We start from the raw sequence: 25,075 nt of genomic DNA on the forward strand, positions 1-25,075 counted from the left end.
TGGGTAAGAATTTCTCCAGAAATCTCTTGCACTGTTCCATTAGCCTCTGTTTAAAAAAAAATATTTTTCTTTTATCCCCAGGCACCAAGGTTGGTCACGTTAGGAAGATCAAGGTCAAGTGTGAAGGACAAAGGCCTGAATAGGCGTAAAGGGCTCCAGGACTGAGCCCTTCCTCAAGAACTTTGCTTCTTGTCAAACTTTGCTGCTTGTCAAAGCAGACTTTGATGAAACTTTGTTGGGAACTCGGAGAAGGAAAACAAAGGCAGCATCTTCCTGGAGACAGCAGCTTTTCTTCTCTGAGTTTATCTTTCAATGTCTATTTTTACTGCCAGTTCAAGAGAATGTGAAAGACTATGCATTAGCCATTGAGCACTTGCTTAATGAGCCATATCCAAAGTTGGAAATTGTGCATTATAGCACCCAGTCAGATGTGCAGATGGTTAGTTGGCTCCTAATATTAGTTCACAAGCATTTGTAATGCTACATGTTGTACATTTAAAATCTGGCATCCAAAAAAAAAATCTGGCATCCATTCTGCATAGTAAATAATGTAACTATGTTCTTTTACTCAAATACTAAGTACAATTTTAAAATAAATGTGTTATTTTTCCTTTTTTAAGAAAAAAATCAGATTAAATACTGTTCAACCTGAGTTTCCTTTGGGAAGTTTGTCAAAAAAGAAATTATTCTTCAAGTAATTCTTTTTTTTGGGGGGGGGGGGGGAGCAGTGAACTCTGGTCCTGGGCACTGTCCCTCAGCTCTTCAGCTGAAGGTTAGCACTCTGTACCACTTGAGCCATAGCACCACTTCCAGCTTTTTGCTTATGTGGTGCTGAGGAATTGAACCCAGGGTCTCATGTATGCAAGTCAAGCACTCTACCATTGAGCTACCTTCCCAGCCCTTCAATTAATTCTTAACTATTCCTATTATCATTTTAAGACAAATCTACATATATTGAACAATTTTTAGCAAAACTATACATGCTGCACAACTTTAAAACACCATTACCCAAAACAGGAAAACTTCATTTATGTATGCCCCAAAAGTTATTCAAATAGAATTTAATTTATATGAAAACAAATGGAAACTAAAACAGTTGTGATGCTCTATTTTTAAAATTATGTGTACTGTGGATTGATAAATAAATTATATATATGCATTCAACTGTTTTAAGATTTCAATGGCTTTATCTCCACTGAGTAACTGAAGTAGTTTGCCCTATTTAAACAGAGTGATCTGGCCCTCAAGGAAAGAAAAGAATTTGTTTCCATGGCCTTATCCTTCATATGCTGAGACTACTTTTTAACATTATATTTTTATTTTCTATTTCATGTTCCATCTGGCATTTGCCAAGAAAGACCTGTCTTCAAGACAGGAATCAAAGAACAGAGTTTAAGAGAAGAAAGTAGGTAGAGATTATTTTATTACAGATGCCATAAGTAAGTAGTGAATGGAATGGCCAGAGGATCAAGAAACGCATTAGAGATGATGATACTGAAATTCCAGCACAGAGCTGGAAAATGCATCTTCTGTCTAGTGACTAGTGGCCTCTAAATACTATAAATGACAGCTAGCCCACGGCCAGCAAGGAATAGGAGCCTTGTCCTCTAGCAGCACAGAACTAAATTCTGCCAAAAACCTGAATAAACTGGTAGCAGATTCTCCCACAGAGGCCTGGTCTATCAACTATTTTGTTTTCACTTGGTATGACTTGAAGTAGAAAACAATAACAACAACAATAAAACTAAGTCCACCGGATTTGTGACTGTATGATAATAAATTTGTGGTGTTTTTATTGAGTAGTTAAGAAAATTCTGTGAAGTTGTTTAGAAAAACCCAATCATACCCACTGGACTTCGGAAGAATAAGATCATACATGTGTGTTGAGTCCTTATCTCTGTAGTCATAGCTACAACAGCAAAGTCATGTGATAACTAACGTTGAACTCTACAGTGTGGAGTGTCTCAGAAGGCGGGAACAGAGAAGATGATGTGAGCTCTCCAGTGAGTCTCTTTCTACAGCAGCTTGCTCGAGAACTGTCAGTTGACACACAGCATAATAGTTCAATGACTGAAGAGAAACACAAAACAGCTTTCAAATGAACCAGACTTTAATTTGATTTTGTGACAAAAGCATATAGGTGATCAGACCCTGTGTTTGTTGCTGATGAGTCCCATACAGTCCAAACACTGCAAAAACCCTCTAGCTGTGAACTGTCTAGATGACAATACCCTATTTCCTCCCCACCCTTCATTTAACACGCCCAAAGGTACATAACAAACAAAACTGAAATTTGAGTATATGTTTATTAAAGCACTGGAAGTCTTCTTCGCTTCCCCCCCAAAACGGATTATAAAAAGTGGTCCCAATTTCCAAAAATTAATCTTAGCCAGGTGGCAGTATAGTGGCTCACACCTGCAATCCTAGCTACTTAGGAAGGTGATATCTGAAGATTGCAATTTGAAGCCATCCTGAGCAAGAAAGTTTGTGCAACTCTTACCTCCAATTAATCACCAAAAAGTGGAGCTGTTGCTCAAGTGGTAAAGCACTATCCTTGAGCAAAACAGTTCAGGGACAGTGCCTAAGCCTGGAGTTCAAGCCCAGGATTGGCACACACATATGAAAAAAAAAAACACATTAAAAAAATCCAGTGTGTTAATGTTCTGGCCTCTGACATTTATATTTTTTCAAAGACCTGTTAAAAATAAATATGTGACATTTTGTGGGACAAATAAATAACTACTATTCAACCATACATTATGATTGTCATAGTTAAAACCTAATAGCTTTCAACTTTCAGTTTTATTTGTGGAACTCAAAATCCACTGCATAATATTTATACACCCATGATAAAGAACACATCACACCTTCTAAAACTGTATCAAGATACTCTTCTTCATATTCTATCCACAACTTCATTAAACAATCAAAACAGTATACAGCCATAGGTGCTTGTCAACAGGCTTGACACAACACTGTATTTTTGGTACATTAAGGCAGCTTCAACCAATGTTCAAAGAAATTCTAAAAAACAATATTTGTCCAACACAAAAGACATGTATGATGAATACTGGGTGCTTTGGAGAAATGTAGTTTGTCTCTTAAAGCAAAAACACCATGATTTGTGAGACTGTGGTCTTCAACATTCTTAGCACTGTTCTTACCATGTAAGATTCATCAAAAAAGTCAGGACACTCATCCTACCAGTATCAAAGATACATATTATAAAAGGAAGGGGTTTATCTTAAATACGTGGATATAAACCCCTATTTAAACATGGGCCTTTTACACAGTCTCTCAGACACATCTGTGAGGTAGGTTATTATCCATGTTTTGTACAAGAGAAAGGTTATGTGGGCTGTGCCACAAAAACAGCCCAACAGAGAATTTCATTCCAACTAAATTTGTCCTTAGTTTCCATCATTGCTCTCTTTAATAACTTTTAAAATATTTTAAATGCTCTTCACTGCATTCATTTTAAAAGCATGAGAAGGCAGTCAAATATTTACTCAGGTAACTTTAAAAGTGTGACGACATAAAAGACAGAAAATGCATTTAGTGGTGATAAATGTGAGGTTTGGCCAAAGGAACTTGAATACAGACAGGCAGAAAAAAGCAACTCACAGAGGGTACAGGTAAGGAGAAGTAAGAGGAATCAGAAAAAAAAGGAAACACCATTCCAACAAATTTATTATTCCTGCTTCTATAATCCAAGAAGGCACAGTTAAGTGTTTTTATTTTTAGAATGGTGGATCTACTTCTTGCCCATTCTACAAGTGATCATATCTAGAAAATGCACCGCCACCCCTTTATAACAAAACTTACTTAAAAAGGACTTCTGTGAAAAAAAATTATATTTAATAGCAGGAAAAAAATGAACCCAACTCTCTTACCTAGAATATTTGTTTCTTCTTAAAATTTTAAATGAACACATAGTAGTAAAGCCCAAATAATAATACTAATAAAACCTGTATAAACTTGTCAAAACTTGTATTTGTTCCAAATCTCTTCATGCTGGGATATTCTACAAGTACTTAATTCTTCTCTTTGAAGGAATATTGTACTCTAGGATTTCCTTAATTGCACTTGAGTCTTGATTGAAATCTACCTACCCTGCTTGTCCATATAATCAGGAGTTACTTCCACAAAATCAAAACTGCTTTTAATTATAAACCAGAGTTCCCCAAAGTCACGCAGTCAGGGCTGCAAACTCACACTGCTGTGCAGAGCTAGCAGTAAGTACTCACCCTGTTTCACAGCATTAACACCCTAAGACCAAACCTGATTCTTACCAGGTTATGGCTAAAGAAGTCTATTGGAAAGTTACTCTGGTCTAGACTGTGAGTCTTGTTCTTCATGCTATCATGTCCAACTTTAAGGGAAAAAGACTAGAAAGGATGCTAGTATCTTTTCTAAGGAGGACATCACATTTATAGCTCACTAAACGTGTCACATTTCAGTTTTAAAAGCCAATAATGATTACATAATTCACACACAAACACTCATGAAAAAAAGTATTACGTCATTTTTGTACAAAATTTACAAAAACATCTGTCATTAGACAAGTCCAATTTAAACAATAGTCCAAAGTATGATCATTTAAATAGGGACTGAGACTAATTTTCCTTTGTACAATGAGACTGTGCTATAAGAATCATATAGATAAGCACTGGGGATACAGCTTAGTAGAGCACTTGCCTAGCAGGCACAAGGCTTCAATCCTCAGCACCACATTTTTTTGTTTTAAATCACATAAAATTACAGGAAGAATCGTATCTCAAAGATTTTTCAGTATTTTAAGCACCCTTAATAACTTAGAAGTAAATTTAAAATCAATATGTTCGTCATAAATATTTCAGGTAATTATATCTTATTAATGCAATCGACTGATTCCTACGACTAAGAAGTACATAGTTAAGACTACTAGTGTCACTCAAAGACTTGAAAGCAATCACCTGTGCTTACTCCCATACCCTGACAACACAGGCGTGACACTTATGCAGACTGCTCTGCTCCAGCGTCAGATGAGACACATGAAGACCAACTCACCACTACTGAATACTCTTCTATGGCACGCAAGCTTTATGCCAAGCTTTCTGGTCCTGCTTGCTCGTAAAATATGCATTTTCTGGTTACTTCACAAGGTTACTGTTATAGTTCAAAGAAGGGTCTCTGTATCTAACACTAAAAATAAAAAAAGACACAAACACTCTCATTGGTACAAACCAGTCATGTGTTGCTGTATGCCCAGTATTTAATTGTTTGGTATTTCTGGATGGTATTGCCATTTGCATTCCAGAGGGCAGCAGGAAAGAAAATGTTCAGTAAAGAAATAGTCAAGTCTACGCCTTTGAAATGCCTCATCAAACCAAAATGGAATACCCAGAGTCGTAAAAAATCCTATCAATAAGTGAACATTAGCACAACCCATAGGAAAGGTAGAAAATTTAGAACATTCAAGCTCAAAGGTGCTTTAGAAGTCTTCTGCTCTCTTGTTATCATTTTAAAATTTCTCAAAAATGAGGCCTCCTGAGTACAAAGATTCTAAGTATGTACCACCATGCAGAGTAGTATTTTTAAAAAACAGTAAATTAATCTTATTGAAATCAGAGTTAGACAAAGGCATATGGTTTTCCCTTATCACAAAAAAGGACTTGCAAAGTCTTTTAGGTTTATAACCTTGTCCTCCACAAGGGAGTAGCATGCAGCATTTTCCAAATTTACTCTGTGGAAGCTCCTTTTACTTTGGGGAATGCTTTTTGATGGAAAACATTTCCACAACATACCTAATTAAAGCCCAGGGTACAGTTTCACCAAGGCAACTCAGGATCTGAAAGGAGGAAACTGCTCTTAGCTCACCTTTAACTGCCTGACCCACAGTTAAACAATCTAGGAGACTGGCATGTGGAAATGCCACATCCTTCCTTCCCTGTGCCTACAAGGGATGGAAAGCCTGCTATCATAATGTTGTATCCAGCTTCTGTAGTGCCTGCCAACCAGTCTGCTGTATCGCCTAGAGCCATAAGATTCCTATGCCTTTTACAACAGATGCAGAAAAGAAAATAAACCTGTGAACTTAGGTTCTCCTAAAGTTTATCAGGTATCTATCAACCCAGATGTTCTTTACTACTGGCAAGAATCAGGAAATAGTAAATAATTTTTAGACTCTAAAAAAAAAATCATAATCAGTCTGATAAGAGAGAGTTTTGATATCTGGTTTTCTGGACAAATGAAGGATTCTGCATTTTGTATTTCTTCTTGCTGTCTACCTTCAAAACTATGTTTTGTTATTGAAGGTAAAGAATCCATTTGGAGCTTTATTTCTAAAGCTATCCCACTCATAACTAGGCAAATATTGTAAGGTTATCTTGTTTTTCTTCCCCCCTAGAAAAGATACAGACATGTTTGGAGAAGCTAAAATTATACTGCATTGTTAACATACATGAGACTTTAAGGACAGCTAATCCTAATTAATCCTATTAAAAGAACTACTAAAAAGTATCCACTGGTGCCACAAGATGGCAGTGTTTTAAAGGTTAAGCTTTAAACCCTCTCAAACTGCAACTCCGCCCTCTCCCTCAAACTGGTAAGATTCCTATTATTGTAGTTTTAAGAAGTTGGACTTAACATGTATCAAACATCATTTTCAAAAGGATCCACAAAACAGTTGTATGTGACTCAATAAAAACTCCTGGCTCAAGAATTCTTAAAAGTTAGACATATCTTCCATAATACTCTCATTCACTTCTTGATTTAAAACAAAACAACAAACTTTTGGCAAAGTGAAACCTGTCAAGGCAATGTCCTTATTTTGTTTTCAAGAACTTAATATTTCCTAGGCTAAGTCAGGTCAATAATCTCATTAGCTACAGCATAAATAAAACAAAGGAATAAATACAAATTAGATAAATTACATATTAATTTTTAAATTAAATACTTTTACTGAAATCAGATATAATCCATGAGCTATTATCTACCCTGCTATATATAGTTTTCTCTTTTTTTTAATCTTAAAAGATTTGCACAAAGTAAAACAAAAAGAATGGTTTGGTTTTTCAGTTAAAATCTGTTTGGTTTTGAGATTTCAGGGAAATCTCACGATAAAAGCACTGATGTGTGAATACATATATACATACATAATATATATGTAAACGCATATATTTACTCCAGGAGAGAATATTTCATGTTTAAGTCTTTCTTACCCTATCTGGCTCAACATTGGAGGTCATAGCCATCTGAGTTTAGAAGTATACACATACTTGCAGAGCCAATACAGTTTTCTGAATGGCTAATAACCACGAAAGTGAATCACAGATTAAAACGCTACATCAGGCTGGGCATGGGTGGCTCATACCTGTAATCCAAGCTACTCAGGAGGTTGAGATCTATGGATCCTAGCTTAAAGCCAGCCCAGGCAGGAAAGTCTGTGAGACTCTTATCTCCAATGAATCACCAAAAAAGCTAGAATGGGAGCTGTGGCTCAAGTGGTAGAGCGCTAGCCTTGAGTTAAAACAAAAACAAACAAACAAAAAAAAAACAGGGACAGTGCCCAAGCTCTGAGTTCAAGCCCCAGGACCTTCACACACACAGAAACAAAACAAAACAAAGCAAAACTGTCAAACAATCACCGAAGATAAAACAATAAACAAAGACACTGGTTCCAGGTGAGAGGTGGGAAGAAGTGTGTTGGTAGCCATTTTAAACTTCAAATGGAGAGTTGGTACAGATACCATAGGACCCAAGCCAATCTGCCCCCTCAAACTCCAAACTCACAGAGAAGATAAAAGCATTCACTGTTAAGGGATTGTTGATATATTACTTTCTACTATCTTTGCTTGTGTTGTTTATCTTTCTGGTGGTAGGGAATGAACCTTGTACATGTTAGCTTAATAGCATTGCGCTACCCTCTGCTCCAGGTTCTATAGTATACTGTTTTATCATTTAGGATAAAATGCAAAAAAACAAAAAAAAAAATCTGAGAAAAGCAGGTTTTGGAGATCTGCTTTCAACTTACATACACTTCTGGAAAAGGTAATGAATGCTGCCATCCAAATGAAGTAGAACCTGGAAGTCTGTTATGATCTACATGATTCGGAGAAATCTCAAGCTAAAGCCCTGAGGCATTCACAGCTGTTTCTATGGAACCTGGAACCTGAACAAGACCACAGCTGATTCTGGTAAACACCAGGCAGTATTTGTACAAAGTTTAGAATTTGGTTTCAGGGGTTTTGGATAACTTTTAAATAATATTTTGGTACTGGTTATTTTGTATTTTGAGCTTGTGCAAGACAATTGGAAGCATAAACACATCTTAAAAAAACCTTGGGAAATTTAGGAAGCAAAATGTATTAATGTACACTAAAAAAGTGAAGTGAGAAGGTATTGCCAAACCACCCTGAGGTCAGATGGTTCATCAGTGAGATGCGTTCATCAGGTGTAGTGAACTCACAACTGTGAATTAACAGGCTTCTCCAATGTTCACCCATTAACGATAATGCCTATGCGAAGTTATGATAGGCACAATAGAATTAAATTGTCGACTCTTTTGTTTTCAGTAATTTCAGTGACGTTGCATGTCCCCTGAAATACTCATGTCTCTCAATATCTGTAGATTATGTAATATCCAGAAGTGAGATAACAATTTAAAGGATAAATCTGATTTTCACAGTGCAGTAACAGAAAGACAGAAACCAATGGAAGATTATCAGCGGGCTAATGCAGTGATCAAACTGGCACACATTTCAAAAAAGTCCATGGTGTGACTGCCCAGGCGAGGGGCAACGGAGGACAAAGTGCTTCCAGTCAAAGAGCCAGTGAGAGAGCCAGAAAGAGAATGGTTCTCCGCAGTTGTGGAATCAAAGCTGGATCTTGGTCTGTGTAAGCCGGCAGCGGAACAGGAACGCTGAGGTGTAGAGGAACCAGACCTTTGCTCCACCACCTCATCTGAAACAGGCCAAAGAACAGTGCATATGAACAGTGTGTTTGCCCACATCCTGCTCATGAAACGTATGAAGTAAATGCATCTGAACAAGACCATCCATTTGCTTCCATTTGCAAGTAGAGGGGTTGCTACTTCTTCCCTGGCACAATCCTAACAGATGATCCTCATCAGAACTCCTTCACGGAGGCAGTGTGGCCCCTAAAACCTTCTCAGAGAAGGCAGCTATCATGGAACTATCATGGCTGTATGTGAAGAAGCATATCTCATGCATGTATGTATGTACGTATGGATGTATGTATCATGTTGTTGACATTTGGGTTAAAGTTCAATGACTTTAAAAAGGAGAAGACCTACCCACCATTTCTTTGAGATGGTCTTAACACCTGGTTCCACTAGTGCCAAGCTTTATCTTCTCAGACCTCATGCCTGCTTAGCTTCCTTACCATCAATGCTTTTAAAATCCAAAAGATAACTCCGGTTGTCGACCAGGTAAAGCTGTAAGCTCATTTTCACATAATTGCCAGTCACTGGATTTTTTCTTCTTACTCGAAGATGGTATGCATTCACTACCTAAGACAGGAAAACAGTGCACCATTACAAACTATACCTTGTCTTTCTTACTGAAAAACCAAGCAACTGAAGGTACTGTAGGAATTTCTGATTCTTTTTTAGTTGTTGGTGGCAGCATTACAGCTAGTTTACTTGTAGCATTTACTTAATCCTACTAATGTTACTGTTGGTAAACTCAGAGATGACACAGTACCTGACCTTCACTCCAGATGCATGGTAAATATTGGGAATAATCTTAGTGGTCTAGCTTGTGCTTGAATACTCTCACTGATTAATAAGGGGAGGAAGGAAGGAAGAAAGGGGACTAACATGCTAATGGCACAGGTGTCAAATTAATTCGTAAGTCCATGAGGAAGACAGTATTTGCCTTTTAAAGCAGCTCAGATAAAAAAGATTCTGGGTTTTCAAAACATCTATCAATTTAGTTTCATTTTATTTTTCAGTAAATAGAAAGCCACTGACATCTTTTAAAATAAAACTACATCAGAAAAGGCAGATTTTTTTTTTTTGCTTTAAGAAAACATTATTTTATTTATTCATTGAAAGTAATGAAAAAAGTGAGTGGTTTCCCACACATGTCAAAATAAAAACATGATTAGTTAGAATTTTTCTTCTTCATCTGAAAAAAGGTCCAGAGTCCTCAAGAACCAGAATGAAAGGATATTTGTCACTTTTTTTTTTTTTGCTTATGTGGTGCTGAGGAATCGAACCCAGGGCCTCAGGCATGCAAGGCAAGCGCTCTACCACTGAGCCACCTTCCCAGCCCATGAAAGGATATTTGTAATAAAAAAAAAAAAGGTCCCCACATCAATTCAAATAGAATTGAAATGAAAATGAATGAATGAAGTTAAATGTGGGCTGATAGTAAGGAAAATATTGCTTAACAAAGGGCTAAAAGCACAAGATAGTGTGTTTTCAGCATGGAGAAAAGTGTTGTCTGAACAAAATGGCCTGAAGACCACTAGCTATCACAGCCACCTATCCTCTCCTCTGCCACAGACAAAGCAAAAAGAGAAGAGGAGGAGAAAAGACTTCCTGAAAAGAAAATGAAAAAAAAAAAAAAAACAACACTAGCTTGGAAGACTCTGCAGCTTTTGTTTCTAGGAAGCACAAAGAAACAGGCTATTTTTCTCACATAATTTCAAGCTGGTTACTTTTTGTTCCTAGGCTGTAAAAGCTATTCTCTATTTCAAAAGATCTAACTCTCCAACATCCAACAGCTCTTCATCAGGACACATTTGTTTTTTATGTGTATGTTATTAGAAAGAATGAGGTTTAAGGAGTCAGCTAGATCAAGCCGACTAAATCTGTATCTTAATCAAAACCAATTTTTTTTTTTTTGTCGGTCATAGGGCTTAAACTCTGAGCCTTGAGTGCTGTCCCTGCGCTCTTCAGCTCAAGGCTAGCGCTCTACCACTTGAGCCACAGGACCACTTACGGTTTTCTCCTGGTTATTGGAGATAAGAGTCTCGTGGACTTTCCTGCCCAGGCTTGCTTTGAACCACAGTCCTCAGATCGCAGCCTCCTGAGTAGCTAGGATTGCAGGCGTGAGCCACCGGTACCCGGCTCAAACCAACTTTTTACTGATGTTTTTGAAACTCAGCCACCCAGACAACTTACTACATAGGAAAATGTCTTCAACAAGTGACTACAATCTCCTACCTTCCATTCAAAATCCAGCTGTTTCATAGCTCGGTAAACTTCAGCCATGATGTCATATGGCTTGCTCTGACTTCGGATCCCAAGGTGCCACTTGGCTTTTTTCACAGCTAAGGATTTGGGCTTTGTTGTATTGAGAGCATCCAGGGGACACCGTGCTTTGGGGCTGTCTGCTATTAGAGGTGGCATTCTTTCTGGATGAGGCTTCAGGCCTGGGGGAATATGCATGGCACTGTCATCCATAAAGGAGCCAGTTGGAGGACTAGAGGCCAGGTAGAATTCACTGGCTTGGTTCATGATTCTCCGATTGTCAATGATAAGATGGTAGGCCACAGCAAGCTGATCTTGAGGGTCACCGCTATATAGACTGTTCATTACTTCTGATTCTGTACATTCAAACTTTTCACACACTTCTTTTATAGCCTCATCATCAATGACATTAGCATCGTAAGAGGGGTCTTCAGGAAATAGGTAAGTGGGCAAATCTTGTTTAAACCATTCATGCTCTCTAAGGGGAAAAAACACAACACACTGTTTTAAGAACATGTTTTGACAAGCCCCAAATAATTTAGATATGGGGGAAAATATAACATTCCCAAAAGATCTGCTCTCTAGTCTCAACAGATATGTGACCCTGGGCAAGTTCATCCCTCCCTTTCAGTAACCCACCATTATTCAGAACTTGGGCAAGCTGACGCATCATGCAAAATGAACAACATGAGCTTCAGGAAAGCAACTATCTGTATCTGTTGCCAAAAAGAAAAGATTCCAACATCAAATACAGTGAAAGCAGGGGTTATACCGTGGGGGAGGGACATACAAAGCAACAAAGAAATAATCTTATAAATGTGTTAGAAACAATCACATGAAAGAAAAAAATTGAATACATATCTTAGGGTTCATTTCCCTAACATCAACTTATCGTATTTGATGTTGGTATAATTTGTGGAGGGGAAGGGAAAAAACAAATTGTTTAAATAGGGATACAGGTGGACCCATTGCTACAATGAGATGTACAAGTCATTATGTTGAAAACGAACTTTACAACTTTGGTGGGGGGGAGTGGGGAGGAGGATTAGGTCGGGGGGCAGGGGGAGCAGGGGGAAGATGGGAAGGGGAAACAGAGGAGGCTGCAATGCTTGATAAGAAATGTACTCATTATCTTGCCTATGTAATTGCAACCCCTCTGTACAGTATTTTCACAATAAAAAAAATAATATAACCTTGAACTTGAAAAAAAAAAGATTCAAGGTATCAAGCAAAAACAAAAAACATAAAACAAAAAAAAAAACCTAGAACTTTATAATTTGTATTTGCCTCCTAAGGTTTCAGAATTTCCTAATACTTAATGACTTTTTAATGAAGCTGGTGTTGGTAATAATGACAATGATTTTTTTTGATAGTGTATAATACAATAAATCGCCACTTGGAGAAATCTGCATAGATCGATAATGCATGGTATGTCTGAATCAAACATATGTCAGAGATCCACTCAATACGTAGGACAGACCAATTGGTTATAGTGTAGTGGAATTCAAAAACTCATTGAAACTGGGTGCCAGTGGCTCAATCCTATAATCCTAAATACTCAAGAGGCTAAGATCTAAGGATTGTGGTTCAAAGCTAGCCAAAGAAGGAAAGTTCATGAAACTCTTAGATTTTCTACCAAAAAGCTAGAAATGGAACTGTGACTCAACTAGTAGAGTGCTAGCCTCACACAAAAGAGCTCATGAACAGTGCCCTGAGTTCAAGCACTAGGAATGTCGCATGTATACATACACAAAAGCTTGTTGATATCTTTTCTCATTAGACACTGAAAACTAGTTTGTTAACCTTTGTTTCATAATAGAGGACAATATTACCATTATCTGAAAGACTTAAAATACTATTTTTCCAAACACTTATGTGAATATTTTTCAAGCAAAAAAGGAATGGATTACTGATACATGCTTCTCTATTGAAGTACTTTGAAAAGATTATGCTAAATGAAAGAAGCCAGACACAAGAAGTCATAAACTTTATGAAGTCATTTATATAAAGTGTCTAGAATAGCCACTTCTAGACATCTGTGTGTCTATTTCTAGACACACAGCTGGGGTGCCCATTGTATAGCACCACACCCAACTGAGCTTCTTTATGTTAAGTTGAATATTTGAAGTTTCTGATATTCAACTTTTTCAGACCTGAAAAAATGATAACTACATATAATAACCCCTATAAAGATAAAGTAACTAAAAAGCAAAGGTGTTAATAGGCCCATAAACTGAAGAACCAGAACTCACACACAGCCACTAAACTTCAGACTTGTCACTTTTAATAACAATACCATTAATCACTATCACTAGGCTTAAAGAACCAGAGAGAGCAAAAAGTTCTGTTTTCCATGAACACAATATATCTCTTGTTACCTGTTATATTTCCAGAATTTACCAGAGAATCTTTCAAAGAGCAGATGTAAAATATATAGATAAAAGCAAAAATGATTAAGTAAACAAATAAATAGGGAAGTTCTTTACTAACCTCCAATTGCTTACTTTAAGATAAACAATTGTGGGCCTGGGAAGGTGGCTCAGTGGTAGAGCGCTTGCCTTGCATGCATGAGGCCCTGGGTTCGATTCCTCAGCACCACATATGCAAAAAGAAAAAAGCCAGAAGTGGTGCTGTGGCTCAAGTGGTAGAGCGCTAGCCTTGAGCTGAAGAGCTGAAGGACAGCACCCAGGCCCAGAGTTCAGGCCCCACGATTGGACCCAAAAAAAAAAAAAAAAAAAAGATAATTGTCAGACAGTTTGAGCATCCCTAATTTAAACTTTCTTGAGCAGCACACTGTAGTGGATACTGAGCAATTCAGATTTCAGCTTTCTGGATAAAGAATTTTTTACTGGTAAAAACATCTACTAAACACTGAAATTGGAAACATTCTTGCTTTTCAGGTAATTATTAATATTTAACTTATACAAAGCTGTAGGACAGTAGTTATAACATTATACATATAATTGTATATATATATATACACACACACAATAGCATGTGTGTATACATACAACTGTGTGTGTATATATACAACGGTAGGATATATGTGATTATATGATATGTATTATACTGTATATATGATTAAATTTTACATATTGTATGATGTATATTAGATATGCATTGCATGTATATGTCTGTGTATATGTGTGCCTGTGTATGACCAAACAGGTCTAGCAGTTTAACTGTAAACAGCATAGGTTTTTAATTCAGTCAAGTTTTGAACTGATCCCCAATTTGGCCCTTTATTAGTTATGTAATTTTCAACCAACAAACATTAAATATTTGAAGCTCCTTTATACAAATACTTAAAAGATAATTGATTTTTTTAAGAATCAAATTTTTATCAAACATTATATATTTTGATATGAATGTTTGATCCTGAATCTAAAGGAATTTATAGCTTAAGAGGGGCAAATGAACACATAACTAAATCACAATGTAACATAAGCTTCAGTTTCATGCTTGGTACATGATAATAAATATACTTATCTATTAAAAATCAATATAGTAAGTCAATATAGTAAGGTAGCTTAGTATATAGAAATTGTTCAGTAAATTATAACCCTTTTGCCTATGAAGCCATATTTTATCAAATTAAGAATTTTCAAAACTTGAAAAGCTGAATATATACTAATGAAAATAGTAGAAAGTATAAGTTCAAATTTTTACATATTACATAGAGAAATAAGTGATACTATTTTATACCCTCTGTTTATGAGCAAATAAACTCTATAGACTTATCTGCATTTTTCTTTCTAAAGTCTATAAATATGCAAACAATTGTTTCTAAATAATGTAACCAACCCTTTTCACTATTCTAAATTTATAATGCTCATGAAAGCAAGCTCAAGTACATCAGCATGTTTCATTTTTGTAGGGAGGAAAATCCAATTAGGAGAACTATTTATTCTAAAGAACTGTGAACACAAGGATCTTTTTTTTTTCCTCCTGTGAAGTTCATTTCCATAACTAAATCTGGTGGGTATAATTTACACTTCTACATTTTTAAACATGAGACCTGGAACAGTGAAGAAGCGGAGAAAGAAAGCAATAAATACATAGATGCAAAAGGAATTGTCAGTCCTTGCTTGCAAAAGCTCTAGAGCAGTCCCATAAACTAGCATCTTAGCCATTTTACATGTCCCAAGGATCACAGGTCTCAAAATAGTCATTCTGATTTAGGAAGGAAAGGGGAAAGGCTCTGAAAAGAGCTTAAAAGAATTGCTTGGTGCTGAGGTGTAGCTCAGCCATAGAAAGCTTGCCTAGCATGTACAAGCTTGAATCCATAGCACACAAAAAAAGTAAAATAAAACAAAAAGAATGTGCTTGTTAGCCAACATGTATGAACTCTAAGATAAGAACAAAACCATGAACCACGAAACAAGCAATGCCAATGTGCTACATCAAGGTCATGTTCAAAGCAGCACCAGCGACCCTACTGGACAGTTTCTCATATAAGACGGGATCTTTCACAGTAAATCCACTAGTGGCTACAGGATTTTTTTAAAAAGTAGCAAAACTTTTTATTATTTCATGAAGTACCCATAAATACATGCCTTCTATTTTTCCATTTAGGATTTCCTCATATATTTTTCTGAGCACTTAATATATTCTTAGACCTTGTAACACCATAAATAGGAAGGTGAGTGAGACAAAATCTATCATAATTCATAGCACATCAGTCATAGCACAGAGAGGTGAAAGTTACTCTGGAAAACACCCAGATCTAGGAGGGGAATGAAATAAAAAGGCATAACAGATGCTGACATCACAGAAGTAGAAGCTCCCACAATGCCTGGAGGACCTCAAGTGATTTCAAAGGGAGGTACCGTGTGAACGGAACTAGGAAGAATGAATGGGAAAGCTACCGGGTCAAAAAAGGCAAGAAAGGCATGAGGGCTAATAATATGAAGGAAAACACAAAACCAAAAGTCAACGTTACCTCTGAGAAACAAGCGCAAGTGCAATGTGGGGACCAGGGTGGGAAAGGCAGAAAATGAGACATCAGGAATGCAGGGCCTTCCTATACAGAATCTCCTACCTTGCCTCGATACTGTCACTGATAAGTTTCAGCACCAATGCAGTATTTAGAAGGCAAGGGACAAGATTAGGTTTGCAAAATAAAGCCAATAAAATTATGTTCTCTAAGCCCCCATCCCCCCCAACCCTACCCCTTGTCCCTGAGACAGGTTCTCTATGTAGCCTAGGCTGGTCTGGGACTCACTGTGTCCTCAAGCTCTCCTGCCTCAGTTTCCCAAGTGCTATGATTATAAGCATGCACTACCATACCTACTCATCTTTAAAACACATAGAAAGTATTATAAAGCCTGGCATAAAGCAAGTGCTCAAGCAGCATCACTATTATTACAATGAGAGAATGTGCAAAATAGGAGCAAAACCAATAATCACCTTATGTCTTTGATAGTTGCACGTTTCAGGGGGTCAACCTGTAGCATATGCATCAGGAGAGTGGCCACAGAGCGGTTGAGATACTCTGGAATATAAAACACACCTCCTCGGATCTTCTTAAACAATGTAGGCACATGCTCATCATCAAAAGGGAGGGTGCCACAAAGAAGGGCATACAAGATCACACCACAGCTCCAGATATCAACCTCAGGACCTGCATACAATCTAAACAAAGACAATACAAACTCAAAATGCAAGCATCATTTTTTTCTCATCTGCATGTACCTTGTGCATACATACATAAAATATATATGTGTGTGAGCACATCCATATATGTGTATATGCATATATTTGCATAGGGAGAGAGGGAGGGAAAAGTAAAGGAGGGAAGAGGGAAGGAGGGGGAGCAAAGAGGTAATATGGATGCAGTATATTTTGATCTTCAAAGACTAATGAGGTATGTGGCTATTTCTAACACTCAATTGGTTTATCCAATTACTACACAAGTTTTCCAAGAGAATCTACCATTTGTGTTTGTTTCCAAGCTCACTTCATTGTTAAGTTACTAATTAAAAAATTATGACATTCTAAAGTAGCTTTAAAAAAAAACAAACAGAACCATAAATTTGAAAAACAAACAAACAAAACAGTACTATAGTATATAGCACACATCATGTAAATCTTACCGGTTATGTATCTGTTTGAAACTCTAATTAGTACTATGTGGGTACTATTTACCTCTATCACAGTATCGGGGTGCCTACTCCTTCCATTCTAATGCTTGCTAGCTCATAGTACTAAACTTAGCTTGGCTCCACATAACCTGGGACATCTTGCCCCACCTTTTTCCTCTTTTATACAGCAACAAAGCTACCCCAGTATCATATTACAAAACTCAAGGCTACTTCTGAAGTAACAGAACGAATTTCTACAACTCCAGCAAAAAGAATAGAATCTGTTTTTACAAAAATTCCTGTCCCTGGCTGGGTGTGGTGGTATATGTCTGTAACCTCAGCTACTCAGGAGGCAGAGACCCAGAAGGACTCCAGCTGGAGGCCAGCTCAAGCAAAAAGTTGGTGAGAAGGCATCTGAACAAACAAGGTGGACACGGCAGTGTATACCTTGTAAGTCCAGCTAAATGGAAAGCACAAGGAGAAGGGATCATAATCCAAATCCACCCAGGGGAAAAAAAAATGAAACCCTATCTGAAAAATAACTAGAGCAAAAAGGCCTGAGGGTGTGGCTCAAGTCATAGAGCGAGTGTACAGCAAGTGTAAGGCCCCTGAGTTCAAACCCCAGAGCTGTGAAAAATAATAACTAAATGAATGAAAACATAAATAAGTACTTCCCCTCGCATTATTCGCTATATTGCCAAGATCCCTTGCAAGGACTGATGTTTATGTCCTCCAAACATCCATGAATTAAAATGCTAACCCCCTGAATGATGATAATAGGAGGTAAGGACTTCCAGGAAATTAGGTCATAGGAGTAAACCTTTCAAAAATGGGCTTCAAAGGGATCACCCCCTGAACAATCTCACAGGAGCTCTGAGTGAGGAGCAGAGGACCACAAGGAATAGGCCCTGTCACACACACACACACCAAACCTGCCAGCGCCTTGATCTTGGATTCCCAGCCCTGGGAACTGTGGGACATAAATTTCCAGTGTTCCTTAGCCACTCTGGCTACGGTGGTATCATTACAGCAGCCCAGACAGACAAAGTAATTCCAACGGTACCCTTCCAGTATTTTCTCTTAGAGATTCTGACCATGCAGAAAATTAACCTCTCCCCTGCAATCCACATAAACATGTTCAAATAGCACCACTGAGTAAATTATATGAACAAATACAGAATCCACTTTGTATGGGATTTTTTTTGCTGTTGTTTGCTTGTTTTTGTGCCAGTACTGGACCTTTAACTCAGGACCTGGGCACTATTTCTTAGTTTTTTTGCTCTAGTTTGGCACTCTAGCACTTGAACCACACCTCCACTTCTGGCTTTTTAGTGATTGGCTGGAGGTAAAGAGTCTCATGAACCTGACTGCCTGGGTTGGCTTCAAACTATGATCCTCAGATCTCAGCCTCCTGAGTAGCTAGGATTATAGGTATGAGCCATCAGTATCCAGTTTTCCACTTGTACAGTTTAACTTCATTTTTCTTCTTCCTTCCTCCTTCCCCTTCCCGCTATTCTGAGTAATGGAACAAAAGGACTTCTGAATACTAAGGCAAGGACTCTTAAGAGTCCACAACTCTAGCCCTAATTGAATACACTGAAACAATATTATCCTCCAAAATTTCATTCTTCCAAGGATAAAAATATAAAACACTCTATACTGTATAAAATGTAGAAATATTATTGAAGGATCGTGTCTGATAAATGACACTAGCTTATCCTTAGCAAGTGCTTATCTGCCCTTTTCTGAAATGAGAAGCAGATGTTACATCCAGATCTGATCCAGTTATTTTTAACAGAACAAAGTTCATAAAGAAATTTACAGCAATATCTTCATAAAATGTAAAAAAAAACACCTTAAATCATTGCCCCTATAATTGAAAAATACATGAATAGTTTCTACCACATTTAAAAGCTTTCCTTTCAAAGAGAATACCATGTAAGTAAACATTACCAGACTGAGCATAAAATGACGATCAACTCCCTGTTATTACCTGCCAGAGATGACTTCAGGGGCTGCGTAATTTGGAGATCCGCAACTCGTTCGTAGGAACTCACCATCTGACATCATATTAGACAGTCCTGAAAGCACAAGTATTATTTACCTGCTGTGAGATATTTCAACTACAGATCCAAACATGATGTGAACTTGCAAGCGCTCCATAAAAATCATATCTTAATGATTAACAGCCCCACAGAAAGCATTTGTTAGTTGGAAAGACAGTATTTCAAAGCACACACACTATCACACAACAGCCACAGAACATCGCATGACCGGAGTTAAAATCCCTTTCTAAATAAAAATGTTGATTCACTTCACAATGAGTTTAGTCTAAATTATGCTGCTTGCAAAATGAAACCATTAAAATATTATTTACAGAATATTATTATTCTACAGTTGAAAGAATAAAACTGAAGTTACCACTTTTGACACTATGCTTTTGGAAACCTTTCTTTTTTTAACGTATTTTTTATTGTAAAGATACTATACAGGGGGGTTACAGTTACATGAGTAAGGTAATAAGTACATTTCCTATCGAGCATTGCTATCCCCTCCTTTGTTTTTCCTCTACCATCCTTTCCCGCCCCACCTCCCCAACTCCTCCCTCCCCACCACCCACCAAAGCTGTAAAGTTCATTTTCAACAGTGTCCTGTGCATCTCATTGTTACAATGGGTGGGTCAACCTGTATCCTTATTTCAACATTTTGTTATTTCCCTTCCCCTCCCCAAACCAGAAAAATGTATATACAAGATACAGGGCACTGGAATCAAATACAGTGAAAACAGGGCTCATACCATCGGGGAAGAACATACAAAAGAAATGAAAAAAAATCACACAGTACATTATAAGTACATTTAAAACAAAAGCAAGAAAAAAAAGCCTCTTGTGTCCCTATCTTGGGGTTCATTTCACTTAGCATTATCTTATATGGTCATATGTACATAGTTTTTGACCATTTCTGCTTGTCCTAGACATATACTAGTTATTGCAAATAAGGGAAACCATGGGACCTATGTTTCTTTGGGCCTGGCTTACTTCACTTAATATAATTTTTTCCAAGCCTTTCCATTTCCTAACAAATGGGGCAATATAATTCTTTCTCATGGAGGCATAGAATTCCATTGTATATATACCACATTTTCTTGATCCATTCAACTACTGAGGGGCATCTGGGTTGGTTCCATATCTTAGCTATGGTAAATAAGGCTGCAACAAACATAGTTGTGCTGGTAGCTTTAGTATAGTCTTGTTTGTGATCATTTGGGTAAATGCCCCAAAGTGGGATTGCTGGGTCATAGGGGAGCTCTATGTGGAATCTTTTGAGGGACCTCCATACTGCTTTCCAAAGTGGTTGAACAAGTTTATGCTTCCACCAACAATGCAGTAGGGTTCACTTTTGGCCACATCCCCTCCAGCATTTGTTGTTATTAGAGTTCTTGATTATAGCCATTCTAACTGGGGTGAGATGGTATCTCAATGTTGTTTTGATTTGCATTTCTTTTTCGGCTAGAGAAGTTGAGCATTTCTTTATGTGTCTATTGGCCATTCTTATTTCCTCTTCAGAGAAGTTTCTCTTTAAGTCTTTTGGAAGCTTTTCTGTGTGTGTGTGTGTGTGTGTGTGTGTGTGTGTGTGTGTGTGTGTGTGTGTGTGTGTGTGTGTGTGTGTGTGTGTGTGTGTTTAAAGTCTTTTGGAAGCTTTTCTGTGTGTGTGTGTGTGTGTGTGTGTGTGTGTGTGTGTGTGTGTGTGTGTGTGTGTTTATGCCGGTATGGACTTAAACTCAGGATCCCACACTCTCAGCTTTCTTCTTCATGGCTAACGCTCTAATACTTGAGCCACACCTCAGTCTGGCATTTGGCTGGTTAATTATATGTGGATGTGGCACACTTTCCTGTTGGCTTGCTTCAAACTTCCATCCATCAGGCCTCCACCACCTGAAAAGCTAGTTTTACAAGTATGAGCCACAGGCACTGGGCACTTTCTTAAAACAAACAACAACAACAACAACCAAAAAACCACTCGTAATTAGACAGATGGCCCCAACTCATAGCAAATTATTTTCCTTTTTTTTTATAAAAAAAAAAAAGGCTAATCTTGAACTCATGCCTACAAAGGATCTTCCTACCTCAGCTTTTACTTTGGAAAGCTTTAGTTCAACTGAAAATATCTAGAGTTTCATAATTTACAAAGGAAATAGTAAAGCTAGTTTCCTGGTTTCATCTAAACTAAAAACAAAATCTAGAAAAACTCTGAGCAACAATGAACCTTTGCACTTTGTCATCTCTCTGTAAGAGCTCAGGGACCAAGCTTCATCACCACTCCCCTACTTTGGTATCTCTTCCATGTGTGTTTACGTCCCAGAAACTGTTTGATGCATAAAAAAAAATAATACATTTTTTCTCATCTTCTACCCCTGAGAAATTTCCCACCCAGATTTATGGGATCCCCATGAACCCATTCAAAGAGATCACAAAGGTTTTGTTTTTTTTTCAAAGGTGAATGCCGATTTTCTATGCACTCTTCATTTGCATTTATCAGAGAAAGTACCCACGTTTCCACCAGATTTTCAAAGGAGTATTGCTTCCACTCCTTCCACAGTTCAGTCTCATGTTCTTAGGAAGAAACGCAGAGTGGATGGATGCACCTTGACATAGCCCTCTCCCTACTTTCTAGATGTGTCTGAATTTCCCAATGTATCTAAATGAATACAACAAGCTACTATGAAGACAAAAACGAATCCCTTCTCAAGGCACAGGATTCACAGGATGAAATTAGAAGTTCTTAGTTCTATGAGAGTTGTTACTGACATTACTCTGAAAGACAGCCATGCATCACTGACCAAGGCTGGAGTTGACATACCAAAATCAGCTATCTTGGCGTTCATATGTGCATCCAACAGCACATTCTCTGGCTTCAGGTCTCGGTGTACAACCATGTGCCTATGACAATAGTCTACAGCAGACAGAATCTGTTGAAAGAGCCGCCTGGCTTCCATTTCCTCAACCTATGAAGTGAAAAACAAAACTGCATTAGGAATATTTGGGACATCTACTTAGGGAGAGTTGTAGTTCCATATCCACTCTAAAAATAACTAAGCAGGCTAATTAGAATGGGATAATTGCAATTCTCAGCAAATAAAACAATCGAACCAAAAATCTGTCAAAGCTCAACATGTCACTTGACAGGTTTTGCTTTGCTGCTAGGATACAATGCTTAATATATTTTTAGCAATTTATGAACATGTTATTATACAATTTCTATACATATTTACTTTTATTTCTACAAGAATATTAAGCCATGTAAGTAAAAATTTTAATAATAAACATAATAAAAGTAAATACAATAATAAATAAAATGTAAACATAATAATGACACTAATTCTTATGAAAACAAAACAAATACTAAGTTAAAGCAAGGTCACATAGGATTTCTTCCCCAATTTGAATAGTTCCCAATTTTGAATATTTATATTATGGTTCCAAATAAGTGAATATTATTGTAGAGGGAATATTAAAAGTACAAAGGCTGGCTACACATTGACATTTAACTTTTAATTAGTATTATTTGATGTGTACAATGTTTTAGGGAATCATAAGAAAACTAAAACATAACTTCTGTGAAAGGTTTTTTTTGTTTGTTTGTTTTTGTTTTTTTGGTCGTGAGGCCTGAACTCTGGGCCTGGGCGCTGTCCCTCAGCTCTTCAGCTCAAGGCTACCACTCTTCCACTTGAGCCATAGCGCCACTTCCGGCTTTTTCTGTTTATGTGGTGCTGAGGAATCCAACCCAGGGCCTCATGCATGCAAGGCAAGCACTCTACCACTGAGCCACTTTCCCAGCCCTTTCTGTGAAAGTTTTAAGGAAAGAAAATAATGGAAATTTCCACTGCATCTTATAGAACAGATATTCAAAAGTGTAGGAAGCATTCTGACACCTAAGTGTAATGTATTCACCAAGATGAGTAACTTGAAAGATATACTTTTCAAGAAAAGAAAAATAAAAATTTTCTAACACTATGTATGTGGAGTTGGGAATTAAAGTAACCTTTGTGGTTGGTTCCTAACACATTTCTCTCTTAAGAGTCTCACTTAAGATGCCAACTCTCCCAGGGGTAACTCACCCGTCCATGTTTACAGATGTAGTCAAATAATTCACCACCAGATACGTATTCCATCACCATGAAAAAGTCTGTTGGCGTGCTGATCACCTGGTATCTTTTTTATATTTTTGGTAAATGAGAAAGGGTTAATTAAAAAAATATCACTTCCACCAAAATCAATTTTGTACTCTACTCCTGATGAAATTTCATATGCACGTTTATAGTATTTTAAGATGGTAGCAAAATAATCACAGGGCCAATAACATGTACCATTATGGAAGTATTCCTTCTTCATGCTCACCATTTCAATAAATCAGTTCTTAAAAAAGAAAAAGTCCCAGCAACCTCCACTCTGCCAGATCTCATCACTAGTTCATCACTGGCTCCATTATACTTGATATTCATCAGTAAAGGGACAGCTTGAGATTCTTCCCTTGCTTAGCAGTAAGACACCAGATTCTCCTGGCTTTCTTCTAGTGACATTGAGTCTTCATTTGTATTTTCCTCTGCTAACCTCTCCTCATGTCCAGACATATGAACATCACAGTGCCTCGGAGCTCAGTTCTAGGACTTCTCTCTTTTCTATATTCACATTCTTGGTATTCTTTCTATCTATACCTCTCCCCAGAACTCCATATCCAGATATTCAGTCCCCATGTGTATCTCTATTGAGCTAGCTAATAAGCATCTCAACTTCCTATCAGAAAATCTGATGCATGTGTCCACCATTAGCATCCACCTCCCACCGACTGCTCCTATAACCTTTGCACTTCACTTACTGTCCACTCTATCCTTTCATTTGCCTAGGCCAAGTTCCGTGGCCTCATTCCTGAATTCTATCATCTCACTACCAACAAATTATTTGCAAGTGAACACTGCTGACCCTAACTTGCATGTCTACACAGGCCATGCTCACTGCCCAACCTCTCTACACAATGCCACATTTCATCCAGATTACTGCCAGTGATTCCCACTTCTTTCCCTATTTCAGTACTTGCAGGGCTACAATCTAACTGTAAGTCTGACAGGTAGCTTCCAGTGACTTCCCAGCTCTGTCAAGAATAAAGCCACAACCCTCACAATGTTCTGTATCAGCCCATGTCTTGTGTCTTCCTTACTTATCCAATCCTTAAACCCACCCTGCTCCCTGGCCTGCAGAGATTTCTATTTTCGTCTTTGTACTATGCTATTCCTCCTCCCATGTTTACTATTCTTCCCCACATAAATGCATAGCATGTTCCCTTACCTCTTCCCTCATCTCATACATGATGTCATTTACAAATATGGGATTTGTTGCCTATTTCAACACAGACTTTTGTTGCCTTTTTCACACACTCACACACACACACACACACACACACACACACAACCTCCTTATTTTGTTCTCTGATATATCAATATCTAAATGGTGTCATTTCTTAAGTGAAACACAACCTCCATATTTTGTTCTCTGATACATCAATATCTAAATAGTGTCATTTCTTAAGAGAATGGATCAATAATCTGCCTGGTCTTGTTTTGCTCCATTCCCCTACACATGCCTTGTGCACCAGCCACACTAGACTGTTCCCAATATACTATATTCTTCACACTCATTGTTTTGTTCTTTTGTATCCTCCTGGAACCAGTAGGACTTTTAACCAAATGTCACCTCTTTGTGTGTACCTTGAATAAACATTAAGCACTTACTATTGT

The 25,075-nt window shown here is 37.6% G+C and overlaps 2 protein-coding genes across 2 annotated transcripts in view; one reads left to right on the plus strand and one right to left on the minus strand.

Moving 5' to 3' along the window:
* The window catches only part of Fyb2 (FYN binding protein 2), a 91,761-nt gene extending 91,564 nt beyond the window's left edge, over window positions 1-197 (plus strand). The window contains exon 21 of the mRNA XM_042699284.1: window positions 82-197. Coding sequence (XP_042555218.1) covers window positions 82-103 — 22 coding nt within the window. The 3' untranslated portion in view covers window positions 104-197. The remainder of the gene's footprint in view (window positions 1-81) is intronic.
* Window positions 198-7,582: 7,385 nt separating this feature from the next.
* Prkaa2 (protein kinase AMP-activated catalytic subunit alpha 2) overlaps window positions 7,583-25,075 on the minus strand; it is a 39,268-nt gene continuing 21,775 nt past the window's right edge. The window contains exons 3-9 of the mRNA XM_042699208.1: window positions 23,402-23,495; window positions 22,144-22,288; window positions 19,277-19,364; window positions 16,610-16,834; window positions 11,174-11,678; window positions 9,385-9,511; window positions 7,583-8,943 (exon numbers count right to left, since the gene is read on the minus strand). Coding sequence (XP_042555142.1) covers window positions 8,705-8,943; window positions 9,385-9,511; window positions 11,174-11,678; window positions 16,610-16,834; window positions 19,277-19,364; window positions 22,144-22,288; window positions 23,402-23,495 — 1,423 coding nt within the window. The 3' untranslated portion in view covers window positions 7,583-8,704. The remainder of the gene's footprint in view (window positions 8,944-9,384; window positions 9,512-11,173; window positions 11,679-16,609; window positions 16,835-19,276; window positions 19,365-22,143; window positions 22,289-23,401; window positions 23,496-25,075) is intronic.

The sequence above is a fragment of the Dipodomys spectabilis genome, unplaced genomic scaffold (genome assembly GCF_019054845.1).
Source record: "Dipodomys spectabilis isolate Male_0828 unplaced genomic scaffold, ASM1905484v1 ptg000007l, whole genome shotgun sequence".
In the NCBI taxonomy this organism is placed as follows: Eukaryota; Metazoa; Chordata; class Mammalia; order Rodentia; family Heteromyidae; genus Dipodomys; species Dipodomys spectabilis.